The sequence below is a fragment of the Micrasema longulum genome, unplaced genomic scaffold, assembly GCF_059751315.1.
Source record: "Micrasema longulum isolate JH-2025_06_02 unplaced genomic scaffold, ASM5975131v1 h1tg001457l, whole genome shotgun sequence".
In the NCBI taxonomy this organism is placed as follows: domain Eukaryota; kingdom Metazoa; phylum Arthropoda; class Insecta; order Trichoptera; family Brachycentridae; genus Micrasema; species Micrasema longulum.
The window spans coordinates 151,270-174,861 of record NW_028278643.1 but is presented as its reverse complement, the minus strand read 5'-3'; the positions used below and the strand labels follow the sequence as shown (position 1 = coordinate 174,861).

The following is a 23,592-nucleotide window of genomic DNA, read 5'->3' as shown; positions in this document are numbered from 1 at the left end:
TTGCTCAGATGTAAAAATAAAATAAAATAGTAATAATAGTTTTTTAAAAAAGGAAAAACATAAATATACACATATTTATTTTAAGGGATTCAAAGAAACGATGAGAAGAATCTTTAAGTGAAATATGAGACGATAAATTTAGGTCAATTTAAAAAACATCTTCAAAATTAATGACACATTATAGTAAGAGCAGCAATATATTGATTTTATTAACATAAATAATATAAGTAATTAAAAGTAGTTTAAAAGTATAAAAACATGCCAATGCAGCAGAGAAAGAAGAAAAAATAAAGAAGGAATAACAAGTATAGCAAGTAATCTTTAAAATTTGAAAAAGCAACATAAGGAGAAGATTTTAAACCAAGAGAAGTTGATAAAATTTCATTAAAGCGATTTTAGTAGTAATACAAACTTTCAAAAGAGAAATTTTATTTATAATAATAATATTAATGTATGTTATTTGAGTGATATAAGAGAAAAAGGGACGTACGTACAAAAAAGCATTTAAAATATTAATTAAACCTCTTTACTTCTTTATCCTGCATATCAAGGGTAAATATAAATATCTCATTATCCCATAGAGCCATATGGACTTCGCACTAGAAGCTTTCGTCCTAGTTTCGGAAGTGGAGTGGTTACACATCCTTAGTACATTTAGTATAACAAATTGAACAAATCTATATGTCTTAGTTATTATATAGTACTAACAAGGAGGAGATAGATCTATCACTTTGCTTTGTTCGCTCTTTCCCTCACAGCAAAATGTATAAGAAACATGAAATTATGATAACTTTTTTAAAATAGGCTGAAGTATGTGGATATGTATTTCAATCTATGTATATTACAGAGTTTTCTTAGTTCAAGTTATGTTTTATGAACATTGATAACATTATTTAAGCTAAAATTACGTCAATGTAGACTCAAATATTTCAAAGCCCACCTGACTTGATTTGATAGTATATTTAAATACTTACTTCTTTGCTCAGCATTAGGCCCACAGACAATGGAGCGACTATGGACAGAGTGTTGGCTGCTGCATTTGTAATGCCGAGTAAAACCCCAGCAAAGTTTGGTGCTAGATCAATATGATTAACCTGAAATTGATAACAGTATGTTAAAATGCATATTTTATGTGCAAACCTCCAGTAGTCTGGGTAGTTGAAAATCTTTAACAATTTATGGTAAATATGAAATATTATTATGAAATAGCAACAGAAAAATATAATGTTTAATATCTAATAATCAAAATACAGTGAGAAGTTTAACAGAGTTATCTTTGACTGCCTATAAAGAAAAACCGATATTTTTGTACGAAAATGAGTATATTTGCATGAACATTTAAAGTATCTTTGTCGGTAACCTATAATTGAACATGTATAGAAGAAAAAATTAATGCATGTTCTGCTTTTCATACGAAAAACTTAATTTTACTTTGTAGATGAAATTGAAGATAAATGTTAACTTCCCACTGCAATAGGGGCCCAGGTTACCTAGCATGCGCGGTTCGTCCATAGATTGGATGGAACCATGGCTGGTATTCCAAACGCTCTCGCGGTCGTAGAAAACACTTTATATTTTACATATGTAAATACAAGAGATAAATTATTTTTTTACGGCCGTAATAGCGGTTCAGAATAGCACTACAGGGGTGGTGTATTCTGAGTATTCTGAATCTTCTCTACCCCCTAGAGAGTGGTTAATTTAGGGATTTTTTTTTTAATGCAACGACACTTTGCTTCACATAATGACCACACTGATGATTAAACGTTAAATGTTTTACAAAACTGTTTAATATTTTTTTTTAAACTAAGGCGGTTTGGTCAATTTAACCTAATTCAGTGTTTTGGGTAGTGCTTAAAGTCACAATAATGTTTTGAATAAAAATCTTCGTATACAGTTTCACGTGTCTGTATTTATTTGACATTTAATCACCAGTGTGGCCATAAATGAAGCAAAGGTTAGGTGCATGCAAAAAATAAAAATCTTCAAATTTATCACTCTCTAGGGGATAGAGAAGATTAAGAATTGCAACCAGCCCACACACAAACACAACCTTTCGCCTTTGTAGTTTGGCGCGAACTGAAGTAAAAATCACTGCATTTCATCTAAATCTGTACTAAGGATCTGTGTAAGTCTGTTGATTCCTTTGACGTGGGCACTCAATACTGAATTCACAATTTCGCGCACGCATACATTTAGATTGTTACAAGGTGTGTGGAAGCAATTTTAACAAACCAATCCATGTTAATATATTGTGACTGTTTGATAACCAATTTAGCACTTAAATCAGTTGACACGGTGGTATTATAATATTACACTTTGAAATATATCTCTTTTATGCTGAAATTAACCTTTGTTAGAATTTAAAAAAATATTTTAGTTTATTTCAAAGCACTAAACTCGAATCACTGTGTTGGTAGTAGGTTCTTATTTTACCTATGTGCCTAGAACCAAGTGATTGCTGTTCTAATCGAAAACCTTACCGCACGCCCCTGCCACTTAGGGATATTAAATCAAGTTTGCTGAAAGTATGCTGATATTAATAATCACCTTGAAAGTATTTTCAAGGTGCTTAATAATAATATTTATTATGAATAAATCAACTAGGTATTTATATTACCTGGTAACCAACATAATGTCCGGCATTTATACCAACTGTTACAGTCAGTAAGGTTACTGCTACTGTTATATCAGATGGAGCATAGGATAAGCCAATTAATGCCAGAGCTGGTCCCCAAAAACCTTAAAATAAAATACTCATAAATAACATTACTGTTACAAGTTAGTAGTTTTAAGAAGGTAAATTAATAATGCAAAAAATTTGTGAAAGAAAAGTCTGTACATAGCTCGTTATTTCTGTCGTCTATGACTATTAACGTTTTGATACATTGTAATACTTTTTTGCTGTGAGTTAAAACCAACTCGTTCAATTCATCAACATAACAGAGAAAAAAAACACTTAAATATTTTAGTCTACTTTTTGTGTTTTATGTTTTATAAAACACAATTCTTCTTACCAATTGTATTAGAAACTTTTCTGGCAACAGTGATAGATACAATCTTCTTATTTATTGCATAATCTGATGTATAACTGAATACAAAACTAAGCATCCACATTACAAAATATGGAAGGGCTGTAAGCAGTCCATTCTGTAAAAAAATAAAAATAATAAGAATTGTAATAATCAGTTTTGTCAATAATAACATAATAACATAGTGGCAGAGCAAAGTAGAATAGTAAACACAGTTCAAAGTGACAACTTAGCAATCCACAAATGGTGATATCTGCGGGGCAAGTGAATGCACTTCAGCATGACCAACTTAGATCCTCATATTTTGGTTGTCAGTATTGCACATCATTCGATAAAAACACAAAAATTTAGTGAAGGTACCTACATTCTTAATGTCAACCCCAAGTACCAGCTTCATGTATGAAGGCATCTCTGTTAGCAACATCCAGAATCCCCAATTGTGACCACACTGACACACTAAGAGAGACCAGAATGGAAGAGATGTCAGGATTGCTCTCCATGGAGTAGGGATGTGCTATAAAAAAAACATTTTAGATATTTATATTTTTTATTTTACAAACTAATAACATGTCGGATAATTTGCAGCTATTTATTTTCGATTATTCATTTTGTTTATACCTCTAAATACTATTTCTTTGTATCAAACAAACACTATCTACCCCAAAAATAAGTCATGGTTATAATAATTTAAAAAACCAAATTTGACTATTTTTTCCCTTTGACTCTGCAAATAAATACTTGCATTTTTCATATTGTTACCATAATAATTTTCCTATCTGCACCTGGAGGTGCATAGGGCACCTTTTTTTTACATTTCTTACATTTTTGTTACATGGTAAGGTAAGGTGATTAGTCTTACGCTTTAGGTGCCAGTTCAGGAACACTGAAATATTGCGGTGTAGATCGACCTTTAAAACCATTATTTCACATTTTCTCTGCCAGGAATCGAATGCAGAACCTCAAAAATGGTAGGCGGACATGCCAACCAGTATACAACGAGATGGACTTATCCCCACTCGATTTCCTTTATCAGAATTGTTACCTGAGAGTAGCCATCGAGTCCAAAAGACTTGTCCAGGGTTGTAGTTATTTTACACACTAAAAACTATATTCTTTATCCGCCCGTACACAGAACATTGTCATATTGGCAGATGATAATGATTCATCGGGAAATTACTGTCATAAAATAAAGTATTTTTCCGAGTGACCGGATACCTACAAGTTTTTTTGAAGCTTACAACAATTGGTAATATGTCTTTTAAAAATTATAAGATAAACAATTTTCTACTGTTCTATAACTCTTCTCCAGAGTAGTTAAGTAAATACCCAAGTATGGTCATAATTATTAACTGAATGAATTAGGTTTGAAATTATACAAATATAAGAATGTTTATTCAACCCATTCTACATGTTTATATGTCTCACCGTTTTCTCTCCAGCTTGTCCCAGTGATCCTTCAATATAGTCCTTTTCCTCGGTAGAAATGAACTTGGAGGATCTTGGACTGTCAGCACCAAAGATGAAGTAGACTATCATCCACACGATGGATCCAATTCCCATTGTGTAGAATGTGGAAGGCCATCCCCAACTGCTACCACATAACTGGCCCACTAATGGAAGGAACACCACAGTTCCAAACTGTGCGCCTAAAATTTATTAAATATATGATGCGATTAAAAACAAACTCATGTTAAGTTTTTAAATTTTAATATAAAAAACTCTGTTATATCATATAATATTATATCAAAATCAAAATCTATAGCATAATGAACGTATACGAGGTATATCCAGAAAGTACGTTCCGTTTGTATTTTTTGATGGCAGTTTTGTGCATGCCTGGTACTTGGAACAAAATTGGAAAATTGTTTTCAGGCATTGCCGAGAAGGTATTTTGTGTATATTTTTGTATTGTTGGTTTAGCCGGATGAACCTCACTCGCATGATAAAGGTTTTAGATCTTTTATTTCACAAAAGTCAACAGATGGAAGAGTTGACGAAATGTGGAGGTTTAAAGATAGGCAGAGTGGTGCATGTTACACAGTGTGTAAAGTGGTTACTTAAACTAGCCAATGTCAGGTCACAAGCCCTGCAAATCCCTAGACTTCCATATTCCCTTCTCTTAAAATGTTTTCCCTCTCTGTTGCAACCAATTTAGATTTAAACAACTCCCAAGGGAGGAAATCGAGCCAGTCTGCAAACATTCCGACATACTCAAAAAATTGATGATGATTTACATTTAGAACATTATGGGGACCGTAAGCATTACCCAAAATACATAATTAGGTTGAATTGAAAAACCTGTATTCGTTTTATCATTTGAAGTTTAATCATCAGTGTAGCGATGTATGAAGTAAAGTATATTACATTAAAAAAAAAATCCCCAAATTTATTTCCCTCTCAGGGAATGAAAGAGATGGGGGACGGGGTTGCGATACTTGGCAGAAATGTTTTTTGAAGTCAATGCGTTTTATATAAAAAATGTTTTTTTTTATCCTGTCTAATAATCCAATGGAAATTTATAACATATTATTAATTTATAACATAACAGAGATGAAGAACATTTTAGAAAAGGTAAAATAGAAGTCTAGGTATCTACAGGGCTTATGACCTGTCATTGGCTAGTTTAAGTAACCACTTTACACAATGTGTAACATTCACCATTCTGCCCATATTTGAACATCTATATTCTTTCATCTGTTGATGTTTGTGAAGTTCAAGAGCTAAAACCTTTATTTATGCGGGTGAGATTCATCTAATTGAATTATTTCACATGCATACTAGGCAACGCCTGAAAATTTAATTTTTTCAATTTCTATACTTCTTTGGAAATTTATAAGTTCCAGGAGATAAAGACTGTTGATTAAATTATTGAAGATTGTAAGTAGTATTAATTTGTTTTTACCTGCATATACGTAGGTGCTGAGTCTTCCCCTTTCTGAGATGGGAGCCCATTTCCCTAATAGAGCATGACAGGAGGGGTAGAACAATCCCTGAAATAAACCTTGCAATACACGGCAAGCGCACAATGCACCCCATCCACCCTGTAAAATAAACAATTTTTTTGATCACCTTAAAAGGTATTAAGGGTCAGGAATTTTTTGATTTAATTGTATATTCCTGTAGTAAAAAAAGTCCCTGATTAGACATGTCTATGCACAATTAGCAAGAACACAAGAAGCACTGATTGGTACAAATCTCGGTGTGAAGGTATAACGGTGTAGCCATCAATAATATTAGATATGCAGATGACCTTGTTTTAATCGCAGACAATATACAAGACCTTTAAGAACTGCTTGATAAGATTAACTCCATCTGTGAACGCTTTGGTTTAAATATTAATGGAAACAAAACTAAACTTATGGTTTTAAGCCGAGAGAATCATCTAAATGTAAATCTCTTACTTAAAGGTGTCAATATTAAGAGAGTGAAACAGTTCAGGTACTTGAGCAGTATCATCACTGAAAATCTAAACCCTGACATTGAGATAAAATGCAGAATAAAAGCAGCCCAAACAGTATGTATCAAAATGAAAAATCTTCTTCGTGACGATAATATAAACCTTAAGCTGAGACAACGAATGGTCAAATGTTATAAAAGGTCTGTCTTACTGTACGATGTAGAGGCATGGACTATTATAAACCGCCTTGAAGCATTTGAAATGTGGATCCACCGTAGAATGTTAAGAATATCTTAGACTGATATGATAAGAAGTATTAGGTACGTAGGCCAATACTTATAGAGAACTCTTCACTACTGTTAAGTTCCGTAAGATTTCATATTTTGGCCATGTGTTGAGAGGTGATAAATATGCCAAACTTCCGCATGTCATTTAAGGGAAAGATCGAGGGACGTAGAGGGGTTGGAAGAAAACACCTTTCCAGGCTTCGAAACATCCGTGCATAGACCAGGATTAGAACTGTGGAGGAGCTGTTTCGCACTGCTCAGGATAGGGAAGCGTTCTCCCAAGTGATTGTCAACGTCGGGGGGACCCGACTTGACACGTGAAGAAGAAGAAGATGCACAATACAATCTTCGTTTTATTCACAACCTTCCCCAATTCCATTGTCTTGATACTTGCAAATTGAATTTTATTTAATTTTCCTCTTTGGTGTACTTTTCAGGTTTTATTTAAGGAATGATATTTTAAATTATTTATTTACTTGATATTAGTCGATTTTCTGACAAATGGCTTGGAAGTATTTTTTCCAAACCACCAATTATTGCAAGTTATAAGTGAATTGTTTTTACCGTACCCAAGAAACTTATAAACTGCTGAGATTAGTAAAAGTAAGAAGAATAATCCCATCGTACTTTGTGGTTATACCGTGAGTTTTAAATGTTATCTAGTGTTTATTAATCAAATGAAATGTAAACAACATTGCAAGAAGATATTCTGCATGCTTAGGTAAGTAGGTTGTAATCCAAGATTTGAAAATAAACAAACAGTAAATATTATAAAACTTGCACAAGTCTCGAAGTATAATAATTCACTATTACAATGTCATCAAGTCACTTTCTGTGGGTGACTTGATGGAATTTTAGTTACTGTAAAAATAAATAAAAAATGTTGAAAGCGTAAAAATGTAAATCTCAATGCAAATATTTTTTTTTTTAACTGTATGTGTATACTTTTTTTAATTAAGAAGCTTATGTTTTAAATAGTTTATTTTGACACAACTACATTGGTAAATAAAGTTTCAATAGAGAAATGTAAAAAATATTTTGAAATATATGTTTAGTAAATAAAAAACGTTTCTGTAAAAAATGTTAACATTAAATGAAAAATAAAAATAAGCAAATAAGTGAAAATAAATTCATAAAAATAATATTCTATTCAAGTACTTAAACTATTATTTTATTTTTTAATGGTAGTCAAATTCACCTGTCACTTCACCACTCGTACTTCACTGATCCCTCAAACGAATGAGTGGTAAAACGATGTATGATAGGTGCACAAATGTCGAGATCCGTGAACTTTGTAGGCGCAAGGCTGAGACATACATTATAAACAAAATCAAGAAAGGGTGCTGCGTTGGTTTGGAAATGTAGAGCGAATGGTTAGCAAAAGGACGGCTAAAAGGATCTACGATGAGAAGATGTATAAATGTAGAGGAAACGAAATCTGTATGCAAAGACAGAGTGATGTGGCTTTTTATTATCTCTGCCTACGGGGAAACGGCGTAATGGTTTGTTGTTTTTGTACGAGTACTTCACATTTTTTCATTTAAAATTTAATGGTTTTTTACCAAAAATTAGTTTGCATACCTGCAAAATATTATTTAACTTAATAATACTAATTCAAATTGTAATTGAAACCACAATAGATAGCCACACATGCAGATGCATGTCATCAAAACTAATTATATGAAGTGTTTTTTTTATAGTTATTTAGCCAGAATATGTATTTTTGTGAGCAAAATAAACATTTTTCTTGTTTGAAGGAATGCTCTTATATGCAAAAAAGTGAATACTAGAATAATCTCGGTCCTCTACAAAAATAATTAATTGCATTATTCCCTTTCCGCACCTAATGGTGCATAGGGCACTGCATTGGTACACCAACCGCGGCGCATCTTGTTTTTTTTAAATATAATAAAAGTTACTGAAAATACTTACACATTTCGCAGCAAATGGAATTATAAAGCAAATGATTCCATTAGCTGCCAGTGAAATCACTAAAGGAAATTTTCCCCCGAATCTCTCCGCGACAACTCCTGCCGGTATTTGGGACACAATATAGCCCCAAAAAAAGGAGCTAAGAATTATGTCCTGTGTTTGTCTCGGCCAGCTGAATGTCTAAAATCAAACATTTATGCAATAATTTTTCATTTTGTTTTTGCTATTATTTAATAATGTACATGCTTCCTCTTGGTCTTATGAAGTAAGAGATACTATAATTTATTTTGTAAAATGTATTTGTATGAATAAATAAATAAAGATAGTAGAAACGTTAATATAAACAAATCTGTGGCATTTAGGTAAAGGTACAAGCCACTATTGTTTTTTAATAGTTAATTTTTTTTAACGTACAATTGGAAGCTCGATGGTATTTTTTATATTTGTTAATTGACTCTTAAACTGAGTCAAAAAATATTATTTTTGTTTTTACGTATCGTATTGCTCATCTCTATGATTTTTTTTAAATTTTGTAACTTTGAATTTACTCCACCCGTGACGTCACTAGTTCTCCTCGGTGAACTGTCGTGACATTTAAAAGAAGACTCCCGTAGCTTTAAAATTATACTAAGCGTTGAAATAAATGGCTTCCCGGAAACCGGACATCTATCGAAACACGTGTCAATAGTACGCTGTAATTGATTGGTTTATTCACAAGAACTTGTGACCATGGAAAACAATCCCTAGAATCTTTATTAATCCTGGGGTTTCAGTATTTTTAATGCGTAATCTCAGGATCTTGGGATTATCCCGGAATATGACCAAGTGGTTAACATTAAACTCAAATTAAAAAAAAAACTTAAGTAATTTTGAAAAAACGTTTACTCTTTTTTAGGTAGTAGAAGAACATTGCGTGAAATTCACTTAAAAAAGAACAAAATTAGGCAATTTCTGTACAATAAACAAAAAATATTGTTTTTTGCGAATATAATAAAATTCCGAAAGCTAATTAGGGCCTGTATAGTTTTTTTATCATACCTAAGGTTGATTCGGTTGATTTTTGTCTTAATAAAGTGCCCTTAATACAATCTAGATAAGGTCATCGTTAAGGTGCTACGGAGTGCAAATAAGACTATTTTGGAAATCCCGAAAATCCCGAGATCACCAAGTACAATCCCGGGTTTTTCTGGGCTTGAAAACAGCCGGGATTCAAGATCGCGGGACTGAAGTCTCTACTAGTGAAATTATTCGAAGTAGTTCGTTTTTGTTAAAACCATTTTTATAATTTTTTTCATAAATTTTCTTCGCGTAAAACACGAAAGGAACTTCTCGATTAAATGCTCTATTTTTTTACCGCGATTTATGAAAAAAAAAAAAAACAATATTCAAGCAGAAGGTTAAAAATTATGTGTCAATAACTTGTAAATGAAATAAATGTACGTTTTTATTATTAGAGCACACCTAAGAATATGTTTATGTATGCCCTATTTCAAGATTTTAAATATTAAAACGATTAAAAACAACATTTTTCATATCCAATATCCCGTAGCACTGAACTTCCTCGATTGAGTATCTAAAGCTAGGGTTTCCTAGGATAGCGGTGCCCGTATTTAAACGGCCGTAGTGAACGGTGATGCGGTAGACAGCCGTCGTAACGTCGACTAGAGAGTGGTTTCCTAGTGAAACGGTGTTAAATGGTGTTGATAACACCGTTTTCCTAGCTAGTGGATAACCGTCGTAACGGTGACTAGAGTGTGGTTTCCTAGGAATAAACCGTTTTCGCGGAAAATAAAAAAAATATACGCTACTAATAAGTACAAGAAATAATGTAAATTTATATATTTTAAAGACCCTTATTAATTTAAAACTGAAAAAAAACCCGATAGTTCCCCATTGAAATTATTGTGATAAACAAAAATCAGCGTGTTGTGCAGATTCATAATAATTGAGAATGAACAAGGATGTTTAATTATAAACATCATTCAAACTATCGACACGGCATTTTTGCTCTTCAGGTACGGAGACTACAAAGTAATGCGGTGTAAAAATACGTTTTAAATCAATATTTTCGGTCAACCTATCGGAAGCTCAAACCGGAGACTTCTTGCGTGGTATGCAAACGTGCTAACCACTAGACCGCGTTCAGGAAAGCGTTGAAATATTTTAATCGTAATTATCTCCCTAAGCATAAGAATGATCACCTTACCTTACCAATTCATTTACATGACGATGATGACGATGACGATGATGACGACAATAATGGTGACGATCATGATGATGACGATGATGACAATGACGATGACGACAACGACGACGATGGTGACGATGATGACAATGGCGATAATGACGACGACGACAATGACGATGATGACGATGACGACGATGATGAAGATGACGACGATGATGACGATGATTATAATGATGACGATTATGATGATGAACTCTCTATTATAAAGATGACGTAAAAGTGTGAAAGTATATTACTCACTGTGACATTGGCTGAGGTAGAAGTCGGATCGGTCATGGCTACTATACCAACGCTCATGCTAACCCGTATGCCATATGCCATCACCAGGCCCAAGAAAATCAAAAACACCTGTAGATGTCTTATCCCAAAGAGTTTATCTAAAACAAAAACATCAAAACGATAAATTGAAATCGTCTTTTTCTATTTATTTATTTATTCATTAACGGACAATGTCCATTTATACAATATAAAAGAATAGTTTAAAACATTTTTAACACTTTGTATCCCGGAGCCGTGTATACACGTGATTATATAACCATGCGTTGTGTCCCGGTCCCGTGTTTTCACGTGGTTTACCAGCTGTCTAAAAAAGTGCATTTTATTGACATCTAGTGACTTTTATTAGTACTTTTTTGCTGCTGGTAAAGCACGTGAAAACACGGGACCGGGACACAACGCAAAGTTATTATAATCACGTGTTTACACGGATCCGGGATACAAAAAAGAACAAAAAAAGGAGTGAGGCCCTGTATATGTGCGAACATTGCAATGCGCAATGTGGCTTTCCATAAAGGCCAATGTTGGCAAAACTATCATACAAACATTACTTATTTAATTATTTCAAATATACATCGAAAGTTTTAATTGATTTAACATAGTATTTTCATACTTATGACACTTTTAAGAAACCCCTAACAAAGCATGAAATTTCTCAAAAATGGGACGGGCACAGGGTAAATTCTATGTGTATTCGGCCGGTACTCAAAGTGTTAAAAAACAAAAAGAATAATTGACAAACATAAGGGACATCAAGACAAGATCTGGACTATTTATTTAGTGCTCGTTTAAATCACTGTAAACTTAAACCAAAGAAGTTTAGATCTTGTCTTGAGTTAACAATACGACAAAGACGGGTCATCGGAGAATTAAGGCCATAGTTTGTTCTAAGCTGTTTAGTCATTATTTAGTTAAGTTCCGTCCAAAAAGCCTAATATAATAATGTTTACGCAACAATAAATCACACATATGTTAATTTATTAAATTTTTATTCGGATTATAAAATCTCAAGTGAAATGGTGAAGGTATTATTGTTCGACATGTATTCCGTCAAATATTTACGATGGAATCATAACACACATGTAAAACCTAGGTATTACAGAGTAATCATGATTAACAACAGTAAAACACTAGATAAGCAAACATCCTCGACTATTTTGTAACAAATAATAAATATATACATAGTAGAAGCATATTCCTACATATATATCTGTAGCTTAAAGGATAAATCACGGGAGATACATTGAAGTCAATGATCAAGAAACAAGATTTTGTGGTTTTGCGATTTCCAAAACATCTTAACTTTTGAACCAAATGAGATTGAGATTGAATTTATGATAATTATTTTTTTTTTTTTTGATAATATTACATAATATTAAAATAGTGTGTCTAGGATAAGTGATGTTTTTTGCATTAAAACAATCTGGATTTCAAATTTTTATTGCATCTCAAAGAAGCATTTTTACGTCAAAAGTGGATTTCAGCGTTTTATTCACGTATAAAATTGCTTTTTGTGATAATTTTTGCATTTTTAACTTCAAAACGGCAAAAAGCCGACCTCAGTGTTTTATCCTTTAATGTTTTCTTAGGCGCTGGGACCAAACGACCCCAGCGCCTACATGTACATGGCATCAGGAGAATAAAACGTTGGAAGTGTTTATGACCGTGCCATAATTTATTCATGTTTTCGCGTACCTACACATATTTTACTCATTCGTGTTTTTTACTCATTTTTGTTAGTTTGCCTTATTTAGTTTGCCTTATTTAGTTTGCCTAGTTTGCATTAGGCAAACTAACAAAATATAACGTACATAAAGTGAAATCGACCAAATCGGTCTATGGGGGATTCGAATCCCCCCCTTGGGTCCGCCAAGGTTAGGGTACAGATATTTATTTTGTTACTCTTAAAGACATTACATAAATAAAAGGAAAACCATCTTATTTTTATATTGTATTGAACAAATGATAATTTTTGGTATTTAAATCAATAGTTGTTGAACCTTTTATAAATTATTCAATCAATTACTAAATACGTTAAAAACTGCTTAAATAGCTCAAAAATACAATATTTCGATATGGGTATTTCGTGAAAAATACCGGGGTAATTTTCACTGACACTCCCCACCCGCGCCGCCCTTCGTTCGGGATGACATTATAAAACGGTATTTTGTTGTGGTCTTGCTATAATTAGTACACCACGAGACTGACGAACATCCATACGCTTCCTTCTACAGGACATGATATATTACTAAATAAATAATAAATTAAACTAATAAAAATTAATTCTCCCAAATTTCACTTGTCGTATGTGTGAAATAAGCCTAACACATTTATAATAATTAATAACTAATTGATTAATCAATTAACCAATTAATAATTCCTTGTCTTTTCCAATAACTGTTACTTCTGGTGTACCTCAAGGAGCTTGCTTCATTATTATTTAATATTTTTATAAATGATATTATCTATGTTTTTCAAAATCCAAAGTTCTGGCTTTTTGCTGATGATAACAATTTACTTAAACTTATTGAATCTCCCAATGATTGTCTTCTTTTTCAACATGATATTAATTGTTTTAATGAATAGTGCGACATAAATTGTCTTTAACTTAACATTGACAAATGTAAAATAATATCTTTCTCGCGACGAAAAAAACCTATAAAATTTAACTACAAACTAAAAAATCCTTCCCTTTCAATGGTTTCGTCAATAAAAGATCTTGGCATTACTTCAGATAGTCTCTCCTATCGTGAACACATTGATAATATTGTAAACAAATCTCTCAAACTTCTCGGTTTTATCAATAGAGTGACGACGGACTTCAAAAATATTAATACCATCAAAACTCTTTATTGCTCACTAGTTCGACCCCATCTAGAATACGCTTTTCCTTTTTGGTCTCCATTCAACAGGACTCATATTGACCATATTGAGCCTGTACAACACCGTTTTCTAAGAAAAGTGTCATGGTTGCTCGGATTACAAAGGGGTAATTATTCCTATTTTGAAATAGAGTAATCTCTTAATCTGTCTTCATTGGAGAGACGTAGAACTGAGATGGACCTTATATGCATTTTCAAAATACTTAATGCCATAAGTGATGTCCCATCTCTGTTGCAATCAAAATCTTTTCATGTTCCCAACCATGTCACCAGAAGCCAAAGTCCGGTATTTATAAAATCTTAATAAATAAATAAATAATAAGTACAGCATTAAACGTTAAAATACTGCCAAAAGGTAGAATTACATCGTTATGTTAATGTTGTGTAGTAGCGTTTTGGGGAAATATCTGGCGCATATTGCTTCTATATATTATAAATCGTCAGAAATTCTGTCTACGCAATATGCATAGAAGAGATAAACACCAAATAACTTCCCAACAATCCTACCTTTACACAACGAAATTGAATGATTGTAACAAAAGTAACCAGTATCAAAAATATTTGATGTCACATGTCATTATAAAAACGAATTTAAAAATATTTATTTTACTTATCATGAAATAATCAAAATATTTTGATAGTAAAATTTTATGACTTCATTGTCTTTACCTGAGTTCTCTTAACTCTTGTGTGGCTGTGATGTCACACTAATCTACATACGCTACATGACTTGAAATAAATTATTCCATAATTTTTTTAAATGATGAGGTTGTAATTTTTGTAATTTTCAAATTAATATTTTGATGTGGTCGTATTTTTTGCAATCTTCAAATGGACATTTTCACACCGGATTCGGAAAGCAAAATTTGTACAACTATGCTGGATGTTAATACAAAAAATATTTATCCTTGCTACGCGAAGAATGAATGTCCGCTTATTCAGCAACACATCTGTATAATAACAATAACAAGAAAGACAAATATGCTGTTCTGTGGTGGGTGTTATGTCAAACAGATTCATCCGGTTAAAAACAGTGACGGGGGACGCACGCGCGTAATATGAGCGGCGTGTTTATGATTTTTAATTTATTTGGCTATAACAGGGCTAAATTATGTTTATTTGCACAAATTATGGAAAAGGTGTTATTAAACAGCATGTATCCATGTTGTTTTTCATATGCCTGAAGTTTAGAATATTCCGTCTTTTGCTTGTGTTAACACGATGTTATATCACCGCTCACAAAGGAATTATTTACCACAGTCTTTTAACAGTTATTTTTTTTTGAGTGGCTATTTTGTATTATTAGGTACACAAGTATGAGAATCAGAATTTCAAAGCGGAATCCCTTTTTTCATCAAATCAAGTATTTGTAAAGTGAATACTATATGAAGCTAGTAGCTATGTACGAGTATTATATTATTTACTGTCAGTGATAGATTATTTAATTCCATTGTTACTTAATGAACGTTATTCTAAATATAATTTGTTACGCTTTGTACCTATGTAATACACTGGTAGCGTAAATTGTTAACAAGTAATTTAACAAATACTGCCGCAAAATTCCTAACTGCCGTAACTCGAAAAATCCACTTTCTAGAAAAACGCACAAAGCTTTTTAAACAAGTACATCTCAGTGATATCGATTAAAAACTTTTTTTTTAAATTTCATCCTAAAGATTGACGATGATGATCCATTTTGAGGAAAAAGCGTGTTACATAATTTAAAAAAAGTTTTTTCAAATTCTCAGCAGTAACTGATGACAAAAAGTTGGCCCAAAACTAGTTCAATGTAGTATTAAAAATTAATACTGAAAAAAAAATCTTTTAGTTGTTTTTATGTATTGAAAATTTTATGTGTTGCTTTAGTACGTAGCCAACTTGAATACAACTCGGTTATATGGTCACCATGTTATAAAGTGCATTTAAATAATATCGAAAGAATTCAACATAAATTTTTACGTTTCGTTAATTTTAAATTAGGAATTTTAGTTGAACATATTAATTATACAAACTTAAATAAATATTTAAATTTACACACATTAGAAACTAGAAGAAAATTAAATGATTTGTTATTTTTATTTAAAATATTAAATTAAATATTTGACTGTTCCGAATTAACTTGCGAGTGCCAGGCCGGATTACTCGATTTAATAAACTCTTCTATATAAATGTATCTACAACTAACTACAGTGCACACTCGCCTATGAGGAGAATTCATGTGTTTGCAAACGAATATGCAAATGATATAGATATATTTAATACAACACTTTTGAATTTTAAAAGGCAGTGTATCAATTTATTATCTCCAAATTAAAATATCAAATAATACTATGTTGTTTTATATTTTATACCTTATGTTAACTTATATCTGTATTCTATATTATTATTTTTCTACATTCTTCTAATTTTAAGATTCTTTGTTTAAAAAGTGAACTTCTGTTCTCTCTACTGGAATATATGTATGTATGTACTATATGTATGATTAGTTTTATATATTATTATTTTCTTTTTCTTATTACTTCATTTTCAATTTTTTGCTACTTTTGTGTAAAATATGTCTGTTCTTTATATATAAATATATGTAAAACATGTAAAAACCTACAAGGCGTTTAAATAAATAAATAAAAAAATAAAAATTATTGAACCCTGAAATGCAGTATTTTATAAAATATACTGAGTTTTAGTTGGTTTTTGGGGTAAACTAATAGCAGATACTTATTTTGAGTATAAACAATTTGAATTAATACATTAATAATATATTTATCAAATGAAGTATTTTTTTTAAACCACATAGTTTTATTCTTACATATAAAAATATTCAAAATAATAATGCCATTTACATTTAAAAAAAATCGAATCGTAGTTAGTATTTAAATAATTCATGGGCAAAAATCTGGGTAGATATTTAATTTACAACCTTTTAATTGTCGTAGTGAAAAAAGAGTTGGATACACTTTTAATGTTGATTACGAATCTCAAAAATGAATTTTAAAAATGCACTCACTTCAGTTTTACACTCACAGTGCGTTGTATTCAATCATAATTTTAACAACAAAAAAAATAGTCCATGTATTGGTCATTGTTTAAATTAATCCAATTGTCTTAAAAGATATTCAAGTGTAACTGAATTAGCGGAATACTTGATTACAGATTATTAAATTAATTGATTATCATTTGTTTAAGTGAAAACATTGGGAAGTAACCCAGTTATTATTATGAATCACTGTAATTATCTAAGTAATGCGTCGATTGCACAATCGCTTGTAACGTTTTTTATTCATTAATAAATTACACTATTATTAAATAATGTGATCATTTATCTTTATTCTATAATTATTCGAGTGTCTTAGAATTATATTTACAAATGAATTTGCCATTATTTGTTCCTCAATCAAGATCAAATCGTATTAATTCAAGTTATTTAAATAAATCAGGTAGGATAAGGCGCAATAGTCAAATAAATATTGATATGTTCTGCCAGAGCGCCAGGCAAAATAAAAATAATATCAGATACAAGATTTTTATAAATTCATCCATCAATAATTTTGTTTTACCACGTGCCAGTTGCATAAAAAATAATTAGGTCAAATAAGTTGAATGTTAAATAATTGATGTGTTTTCGTCAAAATGGAAAAAAACGGGTTATTTGAAAAAAGTTATATAAAACGACTTGTTTTGCCATTGTTATTTGCCATAATTATTTAACATTGAACTTTAACAAACTCAACTTTTTATAGTGCGACTGGCCTTTAGTGGTCAAATTCTATTTTTTTCGCAATTAAAAGCGGGAGCCATGCATTTTTTGATAAATCGACATATCATCATAATTTTCTTACCGTAAAATGGTGCTCAGAACAATGCATTTGTATACCTTCTATATCTCTATTTAGAGACCATAATGATACGAATTTCTGTGAAAAATTCCTTTTTAAATCAATATTTTATTTCTTCGTTGCTGAGAATTGAACCCAAGGCCTCGTGCGTGGTAAGCACACACGCTTTTAACTAAACTACACCAAGAAACAAACATTAATAATTACGTATTATGAAAATGTTTGTAATTTCTATAAAAAATCGTAGAAAGTATAATTTTGAATAATGCAAGTATATTTTTTTCGTTCTTGCAATTTATTATAAATACGTGTCATTCTCTTAATATTGTCTACTCTAGTTCAAATAATTAGCTTATTTCAGATTTTTTAAAATAAAATAAAAATTATATGTGAAAAATTGCGATGTTATTTTTTCTATTCGACATCGGATAAATTTTTTACAGTGCTTAAAACTTCACATATTTTATTTGGAATTATGTGAGAACAAGACGTTTCACGCCCTATGGGACAAACGGCACATATTATGTTACCGAACATACTTGTCCGCAATGTTTGTTAGAAGAGCACTCGGCGGGTATCACGTGTGACGTCGAATAAATGACACGCCAACTGTGGTCGATTTTAAACCCGAAAATTATGAATGCAAACTTGTTTTTGACGCATTGATAGTTATACCATTAGACTATTTAAAATCCACTTTGATATTTAATTAAATATATTTTCAAAGTTATTCCCGATTTGTGAAAATAAAATGATTTGCGGAAGAGAACATATCACGAATCGATATTTTTGGTTGTTTATAGTCATTGGATTTTACCATCTGATTTAAGCCTTGCAACCCAAAACAATGGGTCCGAGCTTTTGGAAATACCAAACAAAACAACGATTTTTAGTGAAAAGTGCTACGTCATGTAAATTAATCGAGCGTAATAAAAGCCGTCTGGGATATTTTGTTATGCCTGGAGATTAAATGCATGAAATAATAACCCAGTTTTTATTTCTCACTAAGAAGTTGTAAGACAAAAAAACAATAAACAACCTTTTAAAAATAAGGGAGAAAAATCAAATAATCCATCATAAAAATGGCGGCCTTAAAACAAGTTGTATTTAGTCTGGCAGACTACGCACAAAACAGAGAAATCTGTTACCACAAAAATATAGTGCATTATAGGAATCGTCCTAAATTTATATATGATATAATATAGGTAGATACATTTATTGTTTTTATTTTATATGTTATTTTTACTTTTTATGTGTAGTCATGTACATTTGTTTTAATTTTCTTATTACTAGTATCTACACTTATGTTTCATTTTTTAATTATAAATTGTACCTATATTTTCTAATTTGTACTTATGCTTTAATTTTTATTATTATCGGTATGTTTTTTAATTTTTAATAATTTAGTCTCGTTTCTTGACTATTCAGGGATTTTTAAAAAATTTATATTAACGCTTCAATTTTTATTGTTATCGGTGTGTTTTCAAATTTACATAAACGTTTTATTTTCTAATTAATAATGGTATATTTTCTAATTTATATTTATGATTCGATTTCTATTATTACCTGCGTGTTTTCTAATTTATATTTATTTTGAATTTGTTGATGTGATTTTTATTATTTGAATTTTCTTTGCATCATTTAATAAAATAAAATAAAAAACACATGTAAAAAAGAAGGTCCTTCTTAAACACATGAATTTCCTAGCTAGTCGGGACCTGAAAAAAAGAAACTCTGTAAATTTTAAATCTGAAAATCACGGAAATAAATAATAAACATGAAAATCTAGGCATTTACAAGGCTTATGACCTGTCATTGGCTGGTTTTAATTGCCACATTACACACTGTATAACATTCACCATTCTGCCTACCGTGCATCTACCGATCTGTTGAATTCGACTGAAATTCTACCGATTTTTAAACATTTCTTAATAGTTAACATTACCACAGACATGAAGAACATTTTAAAGAAGGAAATATTCAATGTCTAGACTTCCACAGCGTTTATGACCATTGGCTAGTTTAAGTGACCACTTTGCACACCGTGTAATATTCACTATTCTGCCTATATTTGAACATCTACATTCCTTCGGGTCTTCTATCTGTTGACGATTGTGAAGTAAAAGAGCTTAAATCTTTTTTGTTGCCAGTAAGATTCATTTGATTGAATTATTTAACCTGCATACTAGGCAACGCCTGAAAATATTAACAGCTATGTTTGAGTATGTACAAATGCTTGCAGACTGGCTGGATTTCCTCCCTAGAGAGTTATTCATATGTAAATAAATAAACATCTTTTGAAATAAATTCAAATATGGATAACTCCCGTGGGAGGAAATCCAGCCAGTCTGCAAGCATTTGGACATACTCAAACATTGTTGAATTAACTACCTGGTAAAATAATAATAAAAATTGGAAAATTGTTTTTAAGCGTTGCCTAGTAGGTGATTTGGTTCAGCCGGATAAATCTCACTCACGTGATAATGGTTTCAGCTTCACAAAAGTCAACAGATGGAAGAGTTGAGGAAATGTGGATGTTCAAACATGGGCAGAATGGTGAATGTTACACAGTGTGTAAAGTGGCCACTTAAACCAGCCAATGACAGGTCATAAACCCTGTAAATGCCTAGACTTCCATATTCCCATCTCAAAAACATTTTCCCTCTCTGTTGAAATAAATTTAAATATTAAGAGCTCCCTAGGGGGTTGAACCCAGTCCTTGTCTAAAAAAATTTGGACAAACTAAAACATTGTTGATAAATCCGCCTAGTCCAAGAAGAAGTATGACAGTTGAAAAATATTTTTACATAGGGAAAATCATGGATGTTACATATTATGTAAACAGGTATTTTTTATGATAATTTAATTTAAATTTAAATAATTTATATGGTAAATTTGATTTAAATTTGAATTTTACTAGCTTTTACATGTAATTGATGAAAAATACGTGGTGTCTTTTTTTATTTGAATATTTAAAAAAAAACTTTGTTTTTTTCATCGGTTGTAAACCAAAATAATAAATAATTACCTGCCTATGACGCGTCACAAGGCCAGTAAATGCCTAAATTTCTGCAATCTCTTCTCAAAAACGATCTTCTTTTTATTTAACGCGGTTTGTTAAAGAAAAACGAAATCTGTAATTTCAATATTTATATATATATTGAAAAATTTAAAACCAATTAATTTTATTTTATTTATTTATTTATACATTTTATCATAAAAACATTTTTTTTGTTCACTTTTCCCAGTTAACAAATATACTTACACATAATTTTACATTGTTAGAAACATAAAAAATAATACATGTATTATTTTTTTATGTACTTTTTTTTACATAAATACCATAAAATTAGTTTTTTTTTATTTTGACGTATGTGAGATGTATTTTTTTACAAACATAACAGACTTACATAAGGTACATTTGAACTGAGTTTGTTGATTGAAATACGGGTAGTGGTCTCGTGGTAGTAAACCGGAATTTAATTCAGGAGATACGACGGTTAAATCCCGTTTTATTTCGGCGTTTTTCAGTTTCTTACACAATTTTTTGCGGCTAACCAAAAATGACTGAAAAATTGTAATGTTTGGGTGAACCCTAACAAATGTCTTCCTCAACCCGTTTCTTACGATGCGATGGAAAAAATACCAAAACAAAATTACAAAACTACAAAAATAAATATGACATGCTTTAAAACAAACGGTATTGTCACTTAACCTTCACCAGAAAAACAAAAACTTAATAAAACATTAACCTACTTACAGACATTTTCGGAAAACGAGATCATTTTTCGATGACCTATTAAAAAACTTACGAAGATATGTATTTAGAACAGACTCATGTATAGTAGATATATATAGATATTCGATGTTTGTATATATCAAAACTACAGCTGTGAGAATATAAAATAAATTAAATCTGTTTTTTCTCTAATAATTTCTTCGTAATACACATACACACGACAGGTATGTAGAGGTTAATTTGAATTTACTATTAATTAAGGTTTAATCAATTTATTTTGCAAAACAACAGATAGAAAAATTGATATGTGTAGCATCAAAAATAATATTTTGCAGTGCGAAATGAAAGGACAGGACATAAGCCCCAAAAATTATACTCAATTTTCATAATATTATGTTTTTTTTTGTTGTTAAGAGTTTTACAATTCACACAAATATTCATTTTTTAATGGCAAAGCCGCTAACTTCAGGCAATTTTCGGGTAGTTAAATTTATGTGTTTTTTTATCATATCAATAAAAAATAAAAAAATATTTTAAAAGTTACCTAAAAAAAACGTTTTTTTTTTAAATATTGAAAAATTTAAGAATTGCAATGCTTTCGTACTGTGATGAATGAGACATTTCTCGGCTTCCTTAATATTCTTTTCCATATAAAGCTCTACTACGTAGTTTCGGAACACAAAATTCCTTCCATGTTACACAGGTGTAATAACAAATTTTTTGTTTAACAAATCTAATGATGTCATCAGATACTTTTTGCTTTCCTAGATAATATATCTAAACTCACTCTTATTCGTAAATTACATTTCAATCGTAGTTAATTATTATTGACACTAATACAATCTAAAAGCTTTAAAACATACAATTTAAATTGATAATTTGGTAACTAGCTTCTATCGTCTGGCAAACGTGATGATTCTGTGAGTGTAATACCTTTTTAAAAACACGTTTGTACTATACACTGTACATAGGCTCTTAGAAAATCAAGGAAAAAGCTGACAGTTTAAAAATTAAAGAACTGTTTCTGTATAAGTGATTAACTAAAAATACAATGAAATGAACGGAGCTTTTCAACAAATAAAATTAATCCCAAATAAAGATAATAAACCCGACTTTTATTGTCATTATAAATGATACATCGTTTTGTGGTTAGTTAATTTATAATTATAATAAAAATGAATTTTACAGAAAAAAATTATTACGTTTTTTGTGTAAGGAACTAATTAAAAAATAATTATTGCATTTCCTTATTGATCAATTTGAAAATATAATTATGTGTTATTTCATTATAATTATGTACAGACTTACCAGGTTTTGCTGGTAATTCAAATTCTTTCTTCTCCAATGCCACAGCATCTGCTTCTAAAGTCTTCATTTTCACTAGCGCTTTTTTAAAATGATTCAATAAAATATACCTAATTGAAATGTTGCTATTCAAAACGTAATCATAGAATCACAATTCAACCAATATATTCGATTATTTATGCCTAAATACAATTATGTCTAGCATTAATTTTATACGATTTTTTATTTAGATATCAATAATACTGACATCTGGAATTTACAGTGGTTTGTATACATTATCACAAAGATGGCGTTTTAGTAATGTTACCAAATTGGATGTTGAGTTTCTTATCATTTAACTGTGTTTTAAATACTGATTGATTCTCATGGGCTGAGGCAATCAACTGCTCTTCGATGTACGAAACACTTGGCAGTCAGCCTGCAACTAACGACCAGGAGTTTGTCAAAATATCCCGGAGAGATATAGCAATTATACCACATAGCCATCGACATCAACATATCAATACATAACACGTACTATAAGTACAATTCACAATCCAGCATTTACAACGTGTGTGATTGTAAATAATTGCCATAATCTGGCATTTGCATTATGGCATGTGTATAAACTGAGATGAGAAGATTACGATACGTTGAAGAATCGCTGTGAATAATTATATAA

The 23,592-nt window shown here is 30.8% G+C and overlaps 1 protein-coding gene across 1 annotated transcript; it reads right to left on the bottom strand.

Moving 5' to 3' along the window:
* Positions 1-974: 974 nt before the first annotated feature.
* On the bottom strand, positions 975-23,344 carry LOC148275335 (putative inorganic phosphate cotransporter; the record flags this gene model as incomplete). Its single annotated transcript, XM_088235840.1, has 9 exons — positions 22,935-23,344; positions 11,137-11,273; positions 8,649-8,828; positions 5,935-6,073; positions 4,458-4,678; positions 3,397-3,546; positions 3,018-3,150; positions 2,621-2,742; positions 975-1,094 (listed from the first exon to the last, which is right to left on the bottom strand). Coding segments are annotated over exons 1-9 (1,269 nt in total), but the record flags the coding sequence as incomplete, so codon positions are not given.
* Between the last annotated feature and the right edge of the window lie 248 nt (positions 23,345-23,592).